We start from the raw sequence: 17573 nt of genomic DNA, 5'->3' as shown, positions 1-17573 counted from the left end.
TTGCGGACGTGTGAATGGAGCCTTAGACTGTATATGGATACAACCCCATGCGGTAACAGTCAATTTATTTCTAAGTTTCTATTAGCAATAACAGAGGAATGGCACAACACAGTTCTAAATGGAATATTAAAGGAAACTGTAAGTCAATGTGGTCTATTGGTATCCATCTGGATCCATTGGAAAACTGATCTGGCATAGCTATCTTGGCTCGGTTGTAACCAAAGGCCATGAAGCTAATGTGAACAGAGATTAACATATAAAAATCAAATTTATTTTTTATTTTTTATTATTTAGGAAAGAACTTTGCAAAACATAGTCTGCTAACTTAGATTAGTATTACTAGTAGTAGCAGTAGTTGTAATAGAACTTCATTGGACCATTTTCAGTACTTCCAATTGTAACTATTACAGTTCCCCTACGTGACATAAGATCACAGATACAAAGCTTACATGTCATTGTGGTAAATGGTAAGTTCACGCCGCTCAACAGGGAGAGATGGTACTGAGACAGACACATCACAGGTATGATAAGGGTTCTTTGTCATAAACTCTAACTATACAATGTAACTATAGCTTACAATAAAACTAACAAAGCTTTCATCTCTCTGCAGAGACTAACAGGACAGGATGAAAGACAATGCCAACCCTGTGGTAAGTGATGTCCCATGTGTACACAATATATATGATATGTAACATTATGTTATATAGTCTTCTAACGTAAATATTTTTATCTTATTTGAAAGATGTAATTAAAGGGGTATTACGGGGGTATAATATTGATTATCTATCTCTAGGATAGGTCATCAATATCAGATCAGTAGGGGTCCAACTCCTTTTGTTTGAAGAGGCTGCAGTGCTCTGGAGCTGTGGCCTCATCACGGTCATTGGTCACAAGGCCTATCTGCAGCTTCAAGTGAATGGACTTGGGCCGCAATAGACAGCACAGCCTCTATACATACGGTGCTGCGCTTGGTATGCTCTGAAGAGGCCACAGTGCTCATCGGAGTACCACAGCCTCTATACAACGTACGGTGCTGCGCTTGGTATGCTCTGAAGAGGCCACAGTGCTCATCGGAGTACCACAGCCTCTATACAACGTACGGTGCTGCGCTTGGTATGCTCTGAAGAGGCCACAGTGCTCATCGGAGTACCACAGCCTCTATACAACGTACGGTGCTGCGCTTGGTATGCTCTGAAGAGGCCACAGTGCTCATCGGAGTACCACAGCCTCTATACAACGTACAGTACTGCGCTTGGTATTCTCTGAAGAGGCCACAGTGCTCATCGAAGTACCACAGCCTCTATACAACGTACAGTACTGCGCTTGGTATTCTCTGAAGAGGCCACAGTGCTCATCGGAGTACCACAGCCTCTATACAACGTACAGTACTGCGCTTGGTATTCTCTGAAGAGGCCACAGTGCTCATCGGAGTACCACAGCCTCTATACAACGTACGGTGCTGCGCTTGGTATGCTCTGAAGAGGCCACAGTGCTCATCGGAGTACCACAGCCTCTATACAACGTACGGTGCTGCGCTTGGTATTCTCTGAAGAGGCCACAGTGCTCATCGGAGTACCACAGCCTCTATACAACGTACGGTGCTGCGCTTGGTATGCTCTGAAGAGGCCACAGTGCTCATCGGAGTACCACAGCCTCTATACAACGTACAGTACTGCGCTTGGTATTCTCTGAAGAGGCCACAGTGCTCATCGGAGTACCACAGCCTCTATACAACGTACGGTGCTGCGCTTGGTATGCTCTGAAGAGGCCACAGTGCTCATCGGAGTACCACAGCCTCTATACAACGTACGGCGCTGCGCTTGGTATGCTCTGAAGAGGCCACAGTGCTCATCGGAGTACCACAGCCTGCCGAGAGTCACAACCCCACCGATTAGCTATTATTGACCTATCCTGAGGCTACTACATTAGGTGCATCTCACTTTGGCCCAGGGAGATCAAGACTGGCATATGGGAACGCCAGTCTTGATAAATCCCCTCTGTTGTGCACATGCTGCCCAATGAGCTTCCTGACAAGATGAACCACTCAACATAAGTGACAATTAGGAGAGAGTCTGAGAACAATGGCACAACCTGACAGGGCTGCATTCATGTGTGAGGGGAAACAACCCTGCATTTGTAGTTTTAGGATAGAATATTTGCCCAACTGATGACCCTAACGATGTTTACAGGTCAGCTTCAAGACAGCGAAACCTGAATCCTAGGTGTGGTACCTGACAAACAAGCTACAGAAGGCATTACTGACTACAGTGTTAGTGTGGAAATATAAAAACAGGTCTTCATACTATTTTCTGAGACATATTGAGCAGATAGATTTCTTCTATTGAGGATCCCCATTTCTGAAATGCCCAAATGAAACAGGTCTATGCTAGATCACAGGCACTTCTTGTCGGTGCACATACCTTGAATTCAAAAATGTATTCTCCAGCCAAAATTAAAAAAGCAAGATATTAACTTTTCAGTGCATTTTGAAGGTGGAGTTGTGCCAATCAAAAATACCATAATACAAAATCACGATATTAGGTAAATGCATTAACAATACCCCATTGATTATGGAAGGTCTGAGTTTTCATTACAGTTAGGGCTCATGCAGATCCGAAAAACACGGATTCCGGCCGTGTGCATTCCGCATTTTGTGGTACAGAACATCCGGCCCATGATAGAACTGTCCTATCCTTTTCTGTAATATGGACAACAATAGGACATGTTCTATTTTTTTTGCGGAATGGCCATGCCATTACTTTAAAAAGGGTTCTGCACTTTGTTTAAACTGATGATCTATCCTCTGGATAGATCATCAGCATCTGATCGGTGGGGTCTGACATCGGGGACCCCCGCCAATCAGCTGTTTGAGAAGGCAGCGCCGCAGCCTTCTCACAGTTTACCGCAGGCCCAGTGACGTCACGACTAGTATCACTGGCCTGGGTGCGGCTAAGCTCTGTTCCCTTGAATGGAGCTTAGGCCCGCCCAGGCCAGTTGATACAAGTCGTGACGTCACTCAGCCAGCGGTAAACAGTGAGAAGGCCGCGGCGCTGCTGGAGTGCCGCTGCCTTCTCAACAAGCTGATCGGCGGGGTCCCTATCTATCAGAGGATAGATCATCAGTTTAAGCAAAGTGCAGAACCCCTTTAAAGGAAACCTGTCACCAGTTTTATGGTGTCCTAACTAAGGGCAACATAAATAAGTGACTGATTCGCTTAGCAAAATGCTGGGTCACTTTCCTTAATTGACCCAGTCAATCTGCCAACATCATGTATTGAAAAGCTCCAGCTGATAATGATGAGTCCTGAATATTCATGAGCTCCTGACTCTCCCCGCCCACCTGCTGCTAAATGACAGTTTGTTTCCATAGGAATCAGCAGCAGGTGGGCAGGGGAGTGGCTACAGCTCTGAATAAAAAAAAAACGCTGGACTCACTGACATCACGCTGGTCTCAAATCAGCTCATTAGCATACAGTATGTGGCATCTTTCTGTGAATATTATGAGGTAACCATCTGTCACACCAGTAAGTGAATACATCTAAGGCACTTTCTAGTAGTTAATGATTGTATATAATTAGTTAGATTATAATCAAATATCCACATGACAGGTTCCCTTTAATTTACATATTGTAGGTATTCTTTTGATGCAGATGAATGTAAGGGATTTCTTCTGCTTTTAGAATATATGGATTTCAAGAGAAAATGAGCCTGCTGGGACAACACATTTGATAGATGCATTCTGAACAACCAACAAAACCAGCTAAGTCACTTTTCAAGGAGTGTCTCGTCTATCAGACATAGGTGTGGCAGTATCAGCTTTCTTTTATGCTGGCTCCTTGCCATTGCCCTCATGTTATACAGAAATGACGGATAAAGTGATAAGTGATCGGTTTAAAAAGATGATGACATTTGCATTTGTTTCTTAAAGTGCCTATGCATCTTCAATAGCCGTCAGTCAAACATCTCTCTCCTGACTCCCCCCCCCCCCCTCGCATACGCACTCATTTTAGCTGAGCATGCATGTGAGGCTTGGATCACACACAATCCTTCTGTCCTCTGACATCATCTGTCAGAGAAGAGTTAGAGGCTCTCCATATAGATTCTACTGCACTGAAATTGCAATATCAGGAAGGACAAGCTGTATGGTTATGCAAATCGAGGAAATAGCAGGTGCCACTAAGATCTGCAAATAATCACATTTTCAGGCACCTGGCTCCAATCTGTGGCATATGGGAGAGACATGAAACCTCAAAAATTAGATCAATGTGCAATGCCTCCTGTTCATCGACATGCCAGTTATCGGCAGTTGTCACAGAATCAGGGGCGGATTGGCCATAGACCCTACAGGGAAATTTCCCGGTGGGCCGATGCCCCAGGGGGCCACCCAAGTCCTCCTCACTGCCACTGACCGGGTACATAATGAGCTCTTGGCAGTAATTATGCTGTGAGAATCAAGTACTCATGTACCCAGCCAGAGACTGCACATGCCCTTCTGCATTCAACTGCTGTGGCCCACATCTCAACTCTTATGCCATCTGCTCCATAGACAACTGGAGGGTGAGGACATAAGATGGTAGCTATTGATGGCCACCACAGAGGGGTAGTTTATTGTGCTACATTCAGGGGTGTAGCTATAGGGGAAGCAGGGAAGTGGCTGCTTTGGGGCCCTGACCCAGAAGGGGCCCATCCAGGAGGATGAGGACTAAAAGATTTTGTCAGGGCCCGCTCAACAGTATTACACAATGAAATTATATACAGTGGCAGTATAGACGGATGGAACAGCTGCCAGGCCTGGTCTGAGAGAGTGATCTTTACTAGCCACAGGAATTGGGGTGGCATGAAAGGAAGGGGTTGCGAAAAAATTACTGTGGAATGGAGCCCCATTCAATCCAAGTTGATGTGGGGCCCAGTCATTTCTAGCTACACCACTGGCTACAGTGTGTTATTTGGTTCTGCTGGGATGGTATTTGGCACCATGGTATTGCTGAATCTGCCTACTTGTATTGCTCCACCTTCTGTTAATTTGGGCCTGACTACAAAATGGGGCCACTTTTAGTTTTTGTTTCCAGGGCCACTTTAAGTTCCCAGTCCGCCCAGAATCCTTGAACTGAGAGACCTCGGTTTATCACTCCAGCAGATTGCTGCACACCTAGGCTGAGATGTCAGCACTGTTCATTGTTGTGTGTCCCAGTGGTTGGGAGAATAACAGTAAGGGGTGCACAAAGGTGAACCCCTGCAAGGAAAACTATTTCCCGAACTTGGGTTTGGTTCCAAGTGGTACCTTGGAACCGAACCTGAGTTCGGGAAATGTTTTTTTTTTTTACAGTAGAAATTGATTTATGAAGTTAAGACTTTGCAAAGTAATAACTTCGGCTCATAGGGGCCAATACATTCCAATACCGTACGGAGCGCTCGCTCAGATGTTTTACTGTTAAATTCATTAGTTGGGCTGTCTGAAGGTTTGAAGTTTAGTAGCTTCTGTGAGCCCACGAATGCTGATCAAAATTGATCAAACTTGCCCGAAAGGTGTCCATGACCTTGAAAGTCCGATCAGCCTTTTACCTGCATACTCCATAAAATAGTTCTGGAGCACTGATTTCCAGATTGTGCCATTCCATTGTTATCCTCCTCAAAATATAGTAAGAAATTGGCACTGATTGTTACCATTAACCCCATCAACAGGGTGTGTCCTTAAAGCTGTCAGCACCGACAGTGTCAACGTTTATAGAAACGCAGCCTATAGAAAAGCAGAATGGTAAAGCAAAAAGCGTTCTAAAAACATATGATATCAAAACTGCAGAGTGTGAATAAGTCCAGCATATTCTTAGACGTCATTTATCTATTTATTGTTGTAGCATAGGAGATACTCAAAAACCCTCTGTATTCAATAATTTGACTGGGCTGGTTCTTTCTCACTTTAAAATCCCTTGGTGTTAGGCTCCTTTCACACTAGCGTTCGTCGGTCCGCTCGTGAGCTCCGTTTGAAGGAGCTCACGAGCGGACCCGAACGCCTCCGTCCAGCCCTGATGCAGTCTGAATGGAGCGGATCCGCTCAGACTGCATCAGTCTGGCGGCGTTCAGCCTCCGCTCCGCTCGCCTCCGCACGGACAGGCGGACAGCTGAATGCTGCTTGCAGCGTTCAGCTGTCCGCCTGGCCGTGCGGAGGCGAGCGGATCCGTTCAGACTTACAATGTAAGTCAATGGGAACGGATCCGCTTGAAGATGAGCCCATATGGCTCAATCTTCAAGCGGATCCGTCCCCCATTGACTTTACATTGAAAGTCTGAACAGATCCGCTCAGGCTGCTTTCACACTTAGAATTTTTTCTAAGTTATTAATGCAGACGGATCCGTACTGAACGGAGCCTCCGTCTGCATTAATATGATCGGATCCGTTCAGAACGGATCCGATCGAACGCTAGTGTGAAAGTAGCCTTAAATGTATAATATCAGACTGAATGTGAATACCAGAGATTGCATTACATAGAGCAGGGATCAGCAACCTTCAGCACTCTGGGAGTTGTAGTTTCTGAACAGCAGCAGTGCCGGAGGTTGCTGATCCCTGACATAGAGCTTGTGCCACTGCTGTGTGAAATAGCTGCCTACTTACTGACTGCCGCTCCCACATTTAACATTGGGTTGTTAGCATGGCATGAAAAACGTACTTTACAAAAGCATTTTATGCCAGATAGCTAGTCTTTAGGTTTTGCACGTTGATATGATGCACAGAGGGAGCTAGAATATTCTTCTGCAGCAGCACTGAACTATTTTGCTGTATTTAGGCTCTATTTTGTATGGAGCTGTATTACAGCACCTATAGAGGTGCAGGGGGCCTTCCTGCATCAACATATTTCTGACTTCATATATCATACATAGATTTGTAACAATTCCATTCAACATTCCAACAGCAAAAAATGTGTCCGTCATCACATATATTACTGCAAATCTGTTCTCCCCTAGTAGTACTGGTTATAGTACAGTTCCCTCGGAGCATCACACAGCAGCATGCCGAATCTATAGCTGGAGTCACTGGACACTCCGGGGGAGATTCATCAAAAGTGGTGCAAAGGAACACTGGCTAAGGGCGGGTTCGCACTTGCGTTATGGCATTCCGATAGAAGTCTATGGGCAAGCATAACGGATCGGTCTGGTTTCCGTTATGCAGGATGGAAAACAAATTCCTGTTGACAGGACTTTTTTTTTCGGAAGAAACAGATTGGAAAAAAGGATTAAGTTTCACGTTCGTTTTTATGCTGCATTCACATCTACATTTCAGAGATCGGGCAGCCTGAGCTGGAGCAAATAAAACCGTTGCATGCAATGGTTTTTGTCCGACCGAAACCCGCCATTTATGCAAGGATTCGACCGGATCACCGCCAGACCCCATTGCAGTCAATAGGGATCCAGCGGTGAAGTCGAGGATCTGGCAGGCTGCTCTGTGCCGCTACAGCCTGCCGGAGATGTGAACGAGGCCTAAGCGGTAAACAAATAGGTGACATATTCCTTTTAATTTTGGGAGGAGATACTCTTTCGTTTTTAAACCCAACTGTAAGCCAGTCACCAATAACAGGAAACTTGGACATACATTCCAACACATTTATTCAAAAACCAATGCAAGAAACCATGACGTAAAGTCTGTATCTCAAAAGTAGGAAAAAATGTAAGAAAATGATTTGATTTTACAGCCGACCGTTCTGCATTTTTCATTTCCCCCCAGCTACAAAGCAGCAAATACAAAAGAAAACAGCCTGGTTTCTATGGGGACAGTGTGACTCACCGCCACACCTGTGATTACAGTATCTGCAGGTTAGTGCAGCACATCCACAAGCCATCCACCGGCTTTATCTTTATATGGCAGAACAAAGGTCCAATTTAATTCCCCTTTGTGCCATTGCTTTGTTGAAGATAATAGTACTGTGAATGAAAAAGAAGGGCTGGTACAGAAAACCAGGGAACGTCTACCATGAGATTTTATTTAAAAAAGTAATAAAAGGTTTTGCAGCAAAACATTTTCAGGACCATAAAGGAGTTGGGGGAATATTAACCAGTCCTGAAAATTGAGGCTGGGTCCACACTATATTGTCAACATGCCCACAGACTCACGGGCTGTCTGAGTGCTTAATATTGATGACCTGCCCTCAGGATAAGTCATCAATATCAGATAGGTGGGGGTCTGATTCCCTGCACCGCCACCATTTAGATGTTAGAAGAGGCCGTGGCACTTGGTGAGCACTGTAGCCTCTTCCTAGGCCGGTGGTGGTGAACCTATGGCACGGGTGTTCTCTGTGGACACCCACACCCTGAAAAATTCTAACTACTGATGAATGAAAGGTATACCACGGCACTCTCGAAACTTCAGCGTTTCAATATTTATTGACCAATTCTCAGCGATGTTTCGACCAGTGTGGTCTTTCTCAGAGAACGAAACGTCGCTGAGAATTGGTGAATAAATACTGAACGCTGAAGTTTTGAGAGTGCCGTAGTATACCTTTCATTCATCAGTAGCTGTGAAGGGGTGCTTTCAGACACTGGCATCTCACCACTACAAAATCCGACCGTTGTGCTGCTGCACCCTTCTACTTTTTCCTGAAAAATTCTAAGGCGTACCAGTATGGCACAGAAAGAAACAGGCAGCGCACTGAATGTAGACAGGCTATTATAGCTAAATGATAAAGTACATGGGATATATACTATATTGGACTGTAGTATTCAGGTTAAATTGCCGTGTTGGTACTTTGCGATAAATAAGTGGGTTTTGGGTTGCAGTTTGGGCACTCGGTCTCTAAAAGGTTCGCCATCACTGTCCTAGGCCAATGACGTCACGTTTATTAGTCACATGGCCTAGACTCAGCTCAGTCCCACTCACATGAATGGGGCAGTACTAAGCACAGCCGCTATCCAATGGACAATGCTGTGCTTGGTAAACGGCAAGGAGGCCAGAGCTGAGTGACAGTGGTCCCAGGAGTTGGACCCTCACCAATCTGATATTGATGACTGAGGATAGGTCATTAATATTTTAAACACCCCTTTAATAAGTAAACCTTTTTTATTGCAGTCAATGGCAGATGTATGCAATTATCCAGCATGGTATAGTAAGAAATTTGGTGAGACTTTCAAACTGTTCTATATTTCACACAGGTCTGGATAACATACTCTTATTTTGTTGGGATTATGTACATGGCTGTACCTGAGCTGCTTTATTTTCTAAAAACAGGATAACATCTGACCAGAGGGGAAAATAAAAAATCTTCCTAAAAGATTTTCCTACTTCCGCCAATGGACAACCATATTACCCAGGAGTATGTCAGGTACAGCCAGGTAAGAAATACCTTACTTGTAGATTCATGCATGGGGCCATATAACAGTTCTGTCAAGGAACGAGTTGTACGAAACCATAATATGGCATGACGGACCATGCTCTAACCTATCGGAGGGCGTACTTACAAGATGTAATAATGTAATATAGCGCTGTAAACTACATTCTCCCAGGCTTCTTTGGCACAGTTCTTCTGCTGACTTCTGATTTAAAGGGGTTCGTCGGTCATTTAACCTAACCAGTATTTGGTACTAAGGGCACTTTCACGCTAGTGGTATTTTTCTCCGGCATTAAGTTCCGTCCTAGGGGCTCAATACCGGAAAAGAACTGAGCAGTTTTATACCCATGCATTCTGAATGGAGAGCAATCCGTTCAGAATGCATCAAGATGTCTTGAGTTCAGTCTTTTTGACTTTTCAGGACGGAGATAATACCACCGCATGCTGCGGTTTTATCTCCGGCCAAAATTCCGGAACGCTTTCCGGAATGCCGGATACGGCATTTTTCCCCATTGAAATGCATTAATGCTGAATTCAGCCCCGAGTGTTCCTGCAAAACGGATCCGGCACTGAGGTCTGCGCATGCTCAGACCGCAAAAAAAATAAAAAATGAATAAATGCCGGATCCGTTATTCCGGATGACATCGGAGAGACGGATCTGGCATCTCAATGCATTTGTCAGATGGATCAGGATCCTGATCCGTCTGACAAATGCCATCAGTTTGTATACGTTTTGACGGATCTGGCAGGCAGTTCCAGCAACGGAACTGCCTGCCGGAATCCTCTGCCACAAGTGTGAAAGTACCCTAAGGAGAGAGAATTGCTGGAGGAGACAGAAGCCCATAGACTTTCTAATGCTTCATCTCTGGCGGCGAAGAGAGAGAGCGCTATGCAAGCATTTCTCTCCTCGTTTTAGGGACCGCCACCGATCAAAACCTTTGACATGCTGCTGTGACACAGCAAAAGTTTTTTGAAAGTACAGCAACACTTTAACCTTAGCTTTTTCTGTAAAAGGAATCTCACCTCTGCTTCCATCGTATGGCCTCTGCCATAGAGTCAGACTGGCCCACCAGAGGATCCTCTTGTGGTCCCAAGCTCAGACACAGTAATGGGCTTCAATTGAAACACAGCCTCAAAGGTCAACTTGATCTGAATTGATATGCCATAAGTGCAGTCTGTGCAGCTGCACTGGGGCCCTGTAGGGCCCATCGCCATCTAATCAATAAAAATAGCAAAGCTTCAGAATGTATAAGCATGAAAAGTACTGTTAGCTACTAGGTTTTACTGCTATATAACAAGGGGCCCACAAACTTTTCTTGCACTGGGCTCTTCGCAGTCTGTGTCTGAACCAGATATCCTATTGAATCTTACTGATGATACATCCTGCATGTGCAATAACATAAATTACTGTCGTCATACACACGTCCTGTATACATGAAGGGTGGGCCCTCAGAATAATTTCCTCTGGTGGGCCCAAGGAACTTCAGTCCAACACTGCTACGCTATATATGTTTCAAATGGGAATATCCCTTTCATTTATTTATTTAATGCACTTATATAGCGCTACTATATTCCGCAGCGCTTTACAGACATTAGCATCCAACTGTCCCCAGTGGGGCTCACAAGCCATCAGAAAGTTTTGTAGCAAGTCAGGTCTTGTTAACATTTGAAACTGATTAGCAATATGGTCCTTTTTGGACAGAACATAATTTCTTCTCTTGTTTTGGGAATGCATAGGGTCACTTCTATTAAACCAATGTAAAATGAATCTAAGCTTGGATTTTAGTGAACCGCATATACAGCAAATCCATAATCCACTTTTTATATTACCCTCAACAGAGAAGAGGATATCAGTAAAAATACATGGGGTCAAAAGGGGAGCTGAATGGGACGTGGATGTGTTGCCAGGTCCTGTGTCTGTCTCGTCGTGCAGAGCGATCATCAGGTTGGAGGGATGAGTCAGGCGGAAGCTATTTCTCATTTTCGAGCAGGGTGGTTCACACAGTTTGAGACTTGTTCTGAAAACAAAATGCTGACAGGGCAAGGATAATGGTTAGCGATATTTTAGAAAAGGAAGAAAACATGTCTTCTATAGTTGTAAGAGGGAAACATTTGAGGGGTTGTCTCACTTCAGCAAATAACCTTTATCATCTTGGTAAAGCTAATACAAGGCACTTACTAATGTATTGTGATTGTCCATATTGTCTCCTTTGCTGGCTGGATTAATTTTTCCTTCACATTTTATGCTGCTCGTTTCCATGGTTACAAGCGGTGGCCATGCTTGCACACTATAGGAAAAAATGGTGGCCTCTCTGGTGGCTAGGACCGTGAGAGCTCACATGGGCTGGTGCTTTCTCGCTGATAGTTTGCAGGGTGGTCGTAACCATGGAAACGAGCAGCGTATAATGTGATGAAAAAAAATGAATGAAGCCAGTATCAGAGTCAATATGGACAATCACAATACATTAGTAAGTGCCTTGTATTAACTTTCTCTACATGATGAATGGCATTTGCTGAAGTGAGAAACCCCCTTTAAATGGTTGTCCGGGCTCAGAGCTGAACCCGGACATACCCATAATTTCACCCAGGCAGCCCCCCTGATGTTAGCATTGGAGCATTTCATGCTCCGATGCTCTCCCTTGCTCTGCGCTGGATCACACAGGGCAAGGGCTCTTTTATTTACAATAACACAATGCCGGGTGGAGGCTTCCGCCCAGCAGAGTGTTCGGTGACATCACCGGCTCTGATGGGCGGGCTTTAGCACTCCCCTTGCCGTTTTACAGGCTAGGGCAGCGCTAAAGCCCACCCATCAGTGCCAGTGACGTGACTGGGCTCACTGCTGGGAGAAACCCTCCGCCTGGCAGCCCAACGGAGAGCCCGGTACATCACTGGAACTCCAGAAAATGCCTTTGCCCTGCGCGATTTAGCCAGGGCAAGCACTAGGGTCAAGGATGCTGACTATACTACTGACCACCAGGGTCAAGGATGCTGACTATACTACTGACCACCAGGGTCAAGGATGCTGACTATACTACTGACCACCAGGGTCAAGGATGCTGACTATACTACTGACCACCAGGGTCAAGGATGCTGACTATACTACTGACCACCAGGGTCAAGGATGCTGACTATACTACTGACCACCAGGGTCAAGGATGCTGACTATACTACTGACCACCAGGGTCAAGGATGCTGACTATACTACTGACCACCAGGGTCAAGGATGCTGACTATACTACTGACCACCAGGGTCAAGGATGCTGACTATACTACTAAGCACCAGGGACAAGGATGCTGACTATACTACTAAGCACCAGGGACAAGGATGCTGACTATACTACTAAGCACCAGGGACAAGGATGCTGACTATACTACTAAGCACCAGGGACAAGGATGCTGACTATACTACTGACCACCAGGGACAAGGATGCTGACTATACTACTGACCACCAGGGACAAGGATGCTGACTATACTACTGACCACCAGGGACAAGGATGCTGACTATACTACTAAGCACTAGGGACAAGGATGCTGACTATACTACTAAGCACTAGGGACAAGGATGCTGACTATACTACTAAGCACCAGGGACAAGGATGCTGACTATACTACTGACCACCAGGGACAAGGATGCTGACTATACTACTGACCACCAGGGACAAGGATGCTGACTATACTACTAAGCACTAGGGACAAGGATGCTGACTATACTACTAAGCACTAGGGACAAGGATGCTGACTATACTACTAAGCACTAGGGACAAGGATGCTGACTATACTACTGACCACCAGGGACAAGGATGCTGACTATACTACTAAGCACCAGGGACAAGGATGCTGACTATACTACTAAGCACTAGGGACAAGGATGCTGACTATACTACTAAGCACTAGGGACAAGGATGCTGACTATACTACTAAGCACTAGGGACAAGGATGCTGACTATACTACTAAGCACTAGGGACAAGGATGCTGACTATACCACTAAGCACTAGGGACAAGGATGCTGACTATACTACTGACCACCAGGGACAAGGATGCTGACTATACTACTAAGCACTAAGGACAAGGATGCTGACTATACTACTAAGCACTAGGGACAAGGATGCTGACTATACTACTAAGCACTAGGGACAAGGATGCTGACTATACTACTAAGCACTAGGGACAAGGATGATTATATACCACTGACCATTAGGGGATGGGAGGGGAAGGGAAGAAGCTGCTGCCCTACACCTCTGGTAGTGACTGATCAGGATCAGGGATGCAGAAATCCAACATAGCCAACCCATCATGGAAGAGTCTGGTGACCTCATATACATAAGGTGGCCTACTGCTGGACTCACTAGGGCCTTGGATTGTGTCCAGCATGCACTTTTTCAACAATGTGGGGTACAGCAGTATTTCAGTGGGATCTGACCAGGGGACTTAATGTGGTTCTGTAAAAAAATCTAAAAGTGGACTCCTATTGTAAAAGAGTCTACATTGACAGCAGGTGGGGTCAACAGAAGAAGAAGGGTCAGCAAACCATCAGTCATAGCCTTATTAGTGGTAGGTGAGCTAATTTAAATATCCCTTTAAGCCAATAGGGCAGAGCTTACTGACCCTTATATGCAGCTCCATAGTCAAATAAGGAGCCACAGGTTTATCTGCAGTCTACAATGATATATGGAGCCTATAGTCCTATAGTAAGACAAGAAAACTAGAAGTATACATAGAGCTGTATAGTAATATGGAGCGATATTATTATACATAGTATAATAGGACATACTAGGAGCACTATCATGGCTATGCCCATTCTTACACTAATGTAATGTCTGAACGGATGAGGAGCAGTATTAGTGATGCCTAATAGTGTACTAGAGCTGTTGCTCTGATCTAATGAAGAATTTTTAGGAACAGTCAGCCTTATGACATCGAAACCTGACTGGCCCACCGTGTTTTCTCCCTTTAGAATGAATGGCCAATCAACCCAGGATAAGGGCCCATTCAGACAGCCGTATGAACGGATCCACACCTGTTCTGCAATTTTTTGTGGAAGGTCTGCGGATCTATTCATTTCTTTGGGCCCTCAAAAGATCCGGACAGCACACCGTGTGCTGTCCGCATCCGTTATTCCGTACCGCGGCTCCGCAGAAAAGATAGAACATGTCCTGCGGATTCGCAAAGCACTACGGCCGTCTGAATGTGCCCTTAGGCTTATATTAGACAGGCAGATCTTCAAGACGATTGGCTTTCTTCCCAGCAATCGCCTGCTCACAAGCGGAGGAGACCGCTGATATTACATGTAGCGATCTTCTCCTCAGTATGGGGAGGCGCGAACGCTAATGCCATCGCTCGTTACTATACTGAATCACTGTTTGACGGCAGCAGATGGTGATTACACAGACTGCAAATGATAACTTTTCAACCTGCTGGAATCAGCGGCAGTATTACACTGCCAGATCATCGCTAATGAGCATTCATACAAACGCTTGTTAGCGTGGATCTGAACAACTATCTGTAGGTGTAATATCAGCTTAAGGTAGGCTAGCCTTCACTCCTCACCCATGACCCAGTCTATAGTCATTAGGATGTCCTTCCTTGAACCACTTTTAGTATCAACCCACCACTGACTACTGATAATACCTGCCCTGACCCAGTCATCTAGCCATCACAATTAGGAATGTATTGTACAACTTGTGCCAGTTTAATGGTATAAAATATTGGAGCACTGCATTTTTGAGGGGGAAAAACACATGACTTTTTTCAATTTTATGCATCACTCTGCAATTTTCATAAAAAGGTTGTCAGGGCTTAATGGGAGGGGACCGGGCCCAACAGATTTACTTTCATTTGTGCCAAAAACTGGCATAAATTATAGTACAAATCTATACCAGCCCAAAAGCTGGTGTAGATTAGTTTTTCTGATACAACTGACAGAAGTTGCACCAAATTTAATAAGAAGCGTGCTCCTCTTAATAACTCGGCGCATCTTACTCTATGAAACATCTGTGTGGCCGTTACACAAATTATAATTTTCTGTGTGTCCATACTGCGGAAGAGAACAGTCATTTCTATTGATGGGAGTGAGAAAAATGCAGAACGCACACAGAAGGCATCTATATTTTGTGGATCCGTGGTTTGCAGACCAAAAGACGGACATGGCCGCGGGCATGATGCCTTAATAAATGGCGCCTATCAGGTGCAACTCAATGCATCTGCAGCTCAGACATGTAAATTAGATGCGTTTTGGTGTCATTTTGATATCAGTTATGACACTTTGCAAAAGTGAATGAGGATATAAGTAGTTATGCAGCTCTAGCAGAATTTCCCCATTGACATCTACTGGAGTGTGACTGTCCTTTCCCAGGATGAGGAGTCTGGCCGTCTGACAGGACACAATGGAATCATATGGTAGATGATGCAACCCACCAGACCTGCAGGGTATAGCGAAGTGAGGTCACGGTTATGGGCAATCAAGGGTTGCTCACTGTATTGGAGAACCCTGGGCAGGCATGTGGCAGTGAAGGAGAGGTAGACACGGTTCCTCTGGGGCACACTCTGTATGTAGGGACCAGGCCTGATGGTGGATGAGGTGCCCTGGATGTTACGGGTATTTTGAGTGCCTGGGGCAAGGTCCCTTTAAGGATTCGTGACGCCAGTGCCTTTGACGGTGGCACACCGGTTGGTAGTTGGAATGATTGAGGTACACAGGTAGTATAGTGAACCAAACGTTACTTTACTGAACAGTCCAACTTTGTACAAGCAGGTGGTACACAGTCCTTCAAATCACAGTTTCACAAGTAGGCTTTCTCCACAAAATGGCAGGTGTTAATTATGCAAGATACGCAGAGGGTAAATTCACAATGCACTCAGAAGCAGGTTGTACCTTTCCTCAGAAATAGTGTACACTGTTCTTTCTAGAACTCCTGTCTGGCTTTCCTTCCCAAGGCCCGGATGCCTAAAGGGTGGCTTAAATCCTTGGTAACTATCTCTTCCTCTGGTATTAATTAAATCCTTGCTTTACTTTGTAATGCATCTGCCCATCAGGGTTACTTATCTTTCCCTGGGATGTCCTTACTTGGCTGGTGGATGACTGTGGGTTTCTCCCAGGAGGTTCTGTCCTGCTACTGGGGTGACTTCAGAGCTAACTAAGGCTCTCTTGGCTTCAGGCAGGCTGGATCTTCTCACTAGCCTCCTGGTCATAGCTAGCAGCCAGGGCTATCAAGCTGCATGTCAGGAGAAGGCTTTACCTCTGTCTTCTCAGACTCCTGACTCTGCACACCCTCCCCCTGTCTGGGCCTGGACATTTATACTAGGGGCTTCCTATCTCCCTCTAGTGTCTGGGATGTCTAACTACACCCAACTAGGCCTGCTATTGCATCATACAGGGGAACATTGCATATAAAAACACATTAGAACATACATTAAATACACAATTAAATATAACATTTCTGTTCCTTGTGAGTAGGAGTAACGCGCAAACCAATTGACCCTTGTGTAGTGCCCACCCCTACCTAGTGGGACACTACAATGATACTTTACTTCATACAAGCAGAATTCCTTAATAATAACATTAGATGCAGAAACTGAATACTTTACATGTAGAAGGAGCTATTGTATCACCTTCTTTTTAGGCCTCATGCACATGACCATATGTATTTTGCGGTCCGCAAAAAACGGATCCGCAAAAAATAGGCATGACGTCCATGTGCATTCCGTATTTTGCGGAACGGAACAGATGGCCCCTAATAGATGAGTACTATCCTTGCCTGTAATACGGACAATAATAGGACATGTTCTATTTTTTGCGGAACGGAAATACGGACATACAGAAACGCACACGGAGTACCTTCTTTTTTTTTTTTACGGAGCCATTAAAATAAATGGTTCCGTATACAGTCCACAAAAAAAAAACACGGAACGGACACGGAAAGAAAATACGTTTGTGTGCAGGAGGCCTAAGGCTACATGCACACAACCGTTGTTTTGGTCCGCATCCGAGCCGCAGTTTTGGCGGCTTGGATGCGGACCCATTCACTTCAATGGGGCCACAAAAGATGCGGACAGCACTCCGTGTGCTGTACGCATCCGTTGCTCCGTTCCATGGTCCGCCAAAAAAATATATCCTGTCCTATCATTGTCCATTTTGCGGACAAGAATAGGCAGTTATAGTAATGGCTGTCCGTGCTGTCCCGCAAATTGCGGAACGCACACGGACGCCATCTGTGTTTTGCGGACCGCAAAACACACAACGGTTGTGTGCATGTAGCCTAA

General features: G+C 45.2%; 1 protein-coding gene across 2 annotated transcripts in view; it reads left to right on the top strand.

The window, feature by feature from the left end:
* Window positions 1-572: 572 nt before the first annotated feature.
* The window catches only part of LOC122939164 (desmoglein-2-like), a 59708-nt gene continuing 42707 nt past the window's right edge, over window positions 573-17573 (top strand). The window contains exons 1-2 of one of the 2 annotated variants that reach the window (XM_044295167.1): window positions 7180-7804; window positions 9213-9316. In XM_044295167.1, coding sequence (XP_044151102.1) covers window positions 9275-9316 — 42 coding nt within the window. In that variant the 5' untranslated portion in view covers window positions 7180-7804; window positions 9213-9274. Of the gene's footprint in view, window positions 651-7179; window positions 7805-9212; window positions 9317-17573 lie in introns of those variants that run through there. The other variant, XM_044295168.1, reaches the window with a different exon arrangement.

The sequence above is a fragment of the Bufo gargarizans genome, chromosome 5 (assembly GCF_014858855.1).
Source record: "Bufo gargarizans isolate SCDJY-AF-19 chromosome 5, ASM1485885v1, whole genome shotgun sequence".
Lineage (NCBI taxonomy): Eukaryota > Metazoa > Chordata > Amphibia > Anura > Bufonidae > Bufo > Bufo gargarizans.
Note: the sequence above shows the minus strand (reverse complement) of the source record. Positions and strands in the feature narration are given on the sequence as shown.